A 4603-nucleotide genomic window follows, 5' to 3' on the forward strand; every position below is an offset into this window, starting at 1 on the left:
TAACATATATTAGCAGTTTATAGCATACAAATTGCTTCATATTATCAATTTTTTAAGTTTTCAATTAACATTTGATAAGATTTATGTTAATGACGTACATCAACTACAAAGTATCAAACTTGATTAATTATTTAATTAATTATTCTACAAAAAACAGTAGCTAATTGCTTCTGAAGAGCTCTTTAGGATTCAACAATGGACTCATCTTCAACTATAATAGTCTTTCTATAAAATTTATTTATTGCACTCGAAAACACTTAATAAAAACAAATTAAGTTATATATTTTTATCTATAAATATAATTATTTAACCGATCGAATAGTTGGCATATAAAAGTGAACAGGTTCTGAAACTCCGATAGTCAGAACATTTTATTTGCATAAGTTATATTTTAGACTTTAGTTTTTAAAGCAATAGTTACGGTACATAAAATTTGTTTAATGTACTCGAAAACTCTTAACAAAACATATTGAGTATTCATTATCTAGAGATATAATTGTTACACCGATAGCGAATCGAACAGTTGGTATATAAAAGTGAACAAGCTCTGAGATTCCGATAGTCGAAATTTTCATTGTGTAAATAGTGTTGGCTTTGGTCAACTTTATTTTACAATGAATATGGTGGGTGCGATTTTTTTGACGCTTTTTGCGTCTTTGCTGCTTTTATCGGGCAGCGAAGCGGCAGCCGGTAAGCGGATGCGTTTGCCCGGAATTTCAGGTAAGGATAAAGGACACAGATTTTTCCATACCGAATTTAAATTTGACTGTTTATCTGTATTTTTTAGTATATCATATTAATTGACAATATAATAAGCTCTATAAATTACCAAAAATTAAAAATTATGAAAAGAAAAAGGGATACGATACAATTGGTCCGAAGAGCAATTGATTATGGATTACACTTTTTGCATAGGACAGTTTCTTATATATGTATTATAATAGCAATTTTCCTGTAAGACTTTTATATGTAATATCAAATATGGAATATGAGCTTTTGTTAAGTTGTGTCAGTGGTTTCCAACCTTTTCTTACTGCGTCCCCAGATTTTTTTTCAGAGTTATAATTTTATCAATACTCAACTAAAATTATAATTTATTTATCAGGCTACAAATTTATAGACAATATTATGTAAAAATATACATGAAAATAATTATTTATTCATTTATTTTTTAATATGATTTCAACATATTTGATTTATTTCCAAAAATAGAGTTTGAAAACCAAGGCGTTAGGGTGAAACTAAATTTTTGCTGAAATGAAATGATGTTTAAAACACTTCATTATTAATTATGAATTTATACTTAAGACATGTATAAACTCAGAATGTAAAAGATCATCCTATCATCGAAAAAATCCTATTAAATATTTTTTGAAAATAATTAATTGGTAATAATTAAGGGTGTTGTTTTGTATATTGTAAAAACGCAAATGAATCGAAAAATGAGCTGTTAATTCAAAACAACTATTATTCAATAAAATACCTTATCGGGCATAAATTCGCACGTGTGTTTATTAATTAATAAACAGTAGGCACTTCAATTTTTATCAATTGAAAACATACTTGATACTGAACAGAAGAGCACTTGATAAAACCATTGTTATCAATAATATTTGCATCTGATTTTTAGATATGCTTAATGTACATTATTGATAATTAATTTTTATTAAGCAAACCATATACTTTTTTTTGTATATTTGCAAAGTCTTTATTTTATCATCAACGTTATCAAAAAAAAAATTACATTTGTTGTAATTAAAATAGTCATTACATGCATGATTATGCAAATTAATAGGAACAGCTAACTACTACTAGCTGTAATTATACTAGACTAATTCTGAAGTTTTTTTTTTAATTTCAGATGATGTAGTAGCAGACTTTGCAACAGAATATGATCATTACTTATTAACTGGTCAAAAAACACAGAAATTTCAAAAATTAATTTCTGCAATGAAATTCACCGATGAAGCTAGACAAGAAGCATTTTTGCCAGTTGATGAGCGCCGCTCAAATTTGGAAACGGTAATTTTAATTTGGAATAGGATAAATATTCATTATATTAAAAATAATTGTTTAAAAAAGCAGCCTAAATATAAAACATTTATTCTTTATTTTTAGGGAATACTATGTTTAGGTTGTAGATCTGCCGCAAACTACCTCCTGAACAAAAGAAGAAACGAAAACGCTACTGACGAATTTGTTAAAAAATTGGCAAAAGACATTTGCACACAATTTGAAATTATGCCTGAACATGTTTGCGAAGGATTAGTAAATTTGAATGCAGTAAGTATCAAAAATAATATAAAATTTGATCTATTTGAATCCTAATCGGGTACATTATTTTGCAGCCAACATTATTATACGTAGTTGACAATAAACAAACTTTAGAAGCCGATACGATTTGCGGAATGTTGTTATCAGACTCACAATGTCCTTCTGAAAACCCAGAATTAAATTGGACCATTGAAATTGATAAAAACAGACCTGCGGCACCCAAGGTAATATATCTCAATATATAAACAAATGTTATAATATTAACTATCTTCAAAGAAAAATTATTCTATTATTTTTAGCCACCATCTGTAACCGATCCATCTTTAACATTCGTCCAAATTTCTGATCTTCACTATGATCCAAATTACAAAATCGGTTCAACTGCTGTTTGCAAGGAACCAGTATGTTGCAGAGCAAAACAAGGACCAGCTGAAAATCCTGAAAAAGCTGCTGGAAAATGGGGAGATTACAGAAGTTGTGATACTCCTTGGGAAGCCATCGTTGACTCCTATGAACAAGTCAAGAAACAACACCAGGTAAAGAAAAGATTATGTGTAAGCTTTTGGCATTTTGCTTTTTGCTCTAGGCTCAACTATCTTTCCAAGCCTTGTGATAATATTTGAAAGTTTCATTCTTAGAAAATCGACGCAATCTACTTCACCGGTGACATCCTTGACCACGGAATTTGGGAGACTACCTTAGAAGGCAACAAGAAAAGCATTAGAGACACCATGGGTAAAATGAAAGAAGTATTTGGAGATGTTCCAGTGTTTCCAATTTTGGGCAACCACGAACCACATCCTCTGAATATTTATTCTCCTAAAAACGTACCAGAAGCTATGAACACTAAGTGGTTATACGACTTTGTTGCTGAAGAATGGAGCTACTGGCTTCCAGAAGAAGCTAGAGAAACTATGAGATATGGTGGTTATTACACAATCTTGGTTAAACCAGGATTCAGAGTTATTGCTTTGAACAACAATGTGGCTTATTCATTCAACTGGTATGGTGTTAAAAAAATCAACACGTATACGTTTTCTTTTTAAGATGAGATGATTTATGGTTTAAAATTTTATTTCAGGTGGTTGTTCTACGATCCAGTATTTATAAAAGAACAATTGCAATGGTTGCATGATACTTTATTGCAAGCTGAGAAAAATAAGGAAAAGGTGCACATTTTGGCACACATACCTCCTGGCACTGATAGTTTTACAACTTGGGATAAAGAATTCAAGCGACTCGTTGAAAGGTAAATAAACTAAGAATAAACTATGAATCTAAGTGTTGTCTGATAACTAAAACCGAGGTTGTTATAGATTTTCCGATGTAATAAGTGCCCAATTCAATGGCCACAGCCACGAGGATGAGTTTGTCGTTTTCTACAATATGGGTTCGAGGCACCCAAAACCAATCAACGTTGCTTTCAATGGTGGAAGTATCACAGCTTACAGTTACGGAAATCCTAATTATAAAGTTTATGAAGTCCAACCACAAACATATGTAAGTTATCAGAAAATATAAGCTTCACTTATAAATAATATATAAATAATCTAATAATACTAACATCTAACATGTGACTTTTAACACATTGATTTTAATTTATAGAATGTTCTAAACCATGAATCTTGGATTTACAACTTAACTGCTGCCAATTTGGCAAGTGATGATAGTCGTCCAGAATGGTTTAAAATGTACTCTTTCAAAGATGATTTTGGTATTCCTTCAGTATCACCAGCAAATCTAGATACTTTGATCAAAAAGATGGTGAAAGACGAAAAATTGGCATACAAATACTTTGAATACAAGTACAAATTGGGAGATCTGATGTTGGCCAAGGGATGCGATAGGGTAAGAAAATTTAATAAAATTAAAAATGATCAGATATTAATATTTTTGCTAATTTATTTTTTTGCCAAAAGGAATGCCAAACTCATCATGTGTGCACAATTTTGACAACCGTTCCTGGAGACCACGAAATGTGCAGAAAATATGGAGCAGTTTGGAATAAATGATAAGAATCTTGGAATTATTACACAATCTATAAATTAAAGTGATTGTTAAATATTGTTGAAAATATATTATATTATATTAATATAATATAAATCTTTATAAATAAATCCTAATACCGGTGAAAATATTTTTTACAACTTAAAATGAATAAAACTGATATTTATATTTTATTTACATATTTTATATTTGCATTATTTAGAAAAGAAAAAGTACTAAACATTTGCGAATATTTTTCACATATGTACACTTAACATTCAAATGCAAAAACCATATTACCGCCTAAAAGTGTATCTTTTTTACGAAATTGCCACAATCCACT

At 29.8% G+C, this 4603-nt stretch overlaps 1 protein-coding gene across 1 annotated transcript; it reads left to right on the forward strand.

Moving 5' to 3' along the window:
* The first annotated feature begins 505 nt into the window (after positions 1–505).
* Positions 506–4351, forward strand: LOC113383108 (sphingomyelin phosphodiesterase 1-like). Its single transcript, XM_026621361.1, has 10 exons — positions 506–720; positions 1862–2022; positions 2119–2283; positions 2349–2498; positions 2574–2810; positions 2913–3277; positions 3356–3523; positions 3591–3774; positions 3880–4122; positions 4194–4351. Exons 1-10 carry the CDS (start codon positions 615–617, stop codon positions 4284–4286), a joined length of 1872 nt encoding a protein of 623 aa, XP_026477146.1. The 5' UTR covers positions 506–614; the 3' UTR covers positions 4287–4351.
* The last annotated feature ends 252 nt before the right edge of the window (positions 4352–4603 follow it).

This window comes from Ctenocephalides felis, unplaced genomic scaffold, assembly GCF_003426905.1.
Source record: "Ctenocephalides felis isolate EL2017-DRISC unplaced genomic scaffold, ASM342690v1 CF-g0.4_SCAFFOLD_03570, whole genome shotgun sequence".
NCBI lineage: Eukaryota > Metazoa > Arthropoda > Insecta > Siphonaptera > Pulicidae > Ctenocephalides > Ctenocephalides felis.

Excerpts from the sequence above, each read along its gene's own strand:
- LOC113383108 (XM_026621361.1), top strand. The coding sequence starts at position 615 with ATGAATATGGTGGGTGCGATTTTTTTGACGCTTTTTGCGTCTTTGCTG. Across the intron at positions 2,284-2,348 it reads GATTAGTAAATTTGAATGCA|CCAACATTATTATACGTAGT; the intron begins GTAAGTATCAAA and ends ATTATTTTGCAG. Across the intron at positions 3,278-3,355 it reads GTGGCTTATTCATTCAACTG|GTGGTTGTTCTACGATCCAG; the intron begins GTATGGTGTTAA and ends ATTTTATTTCAG.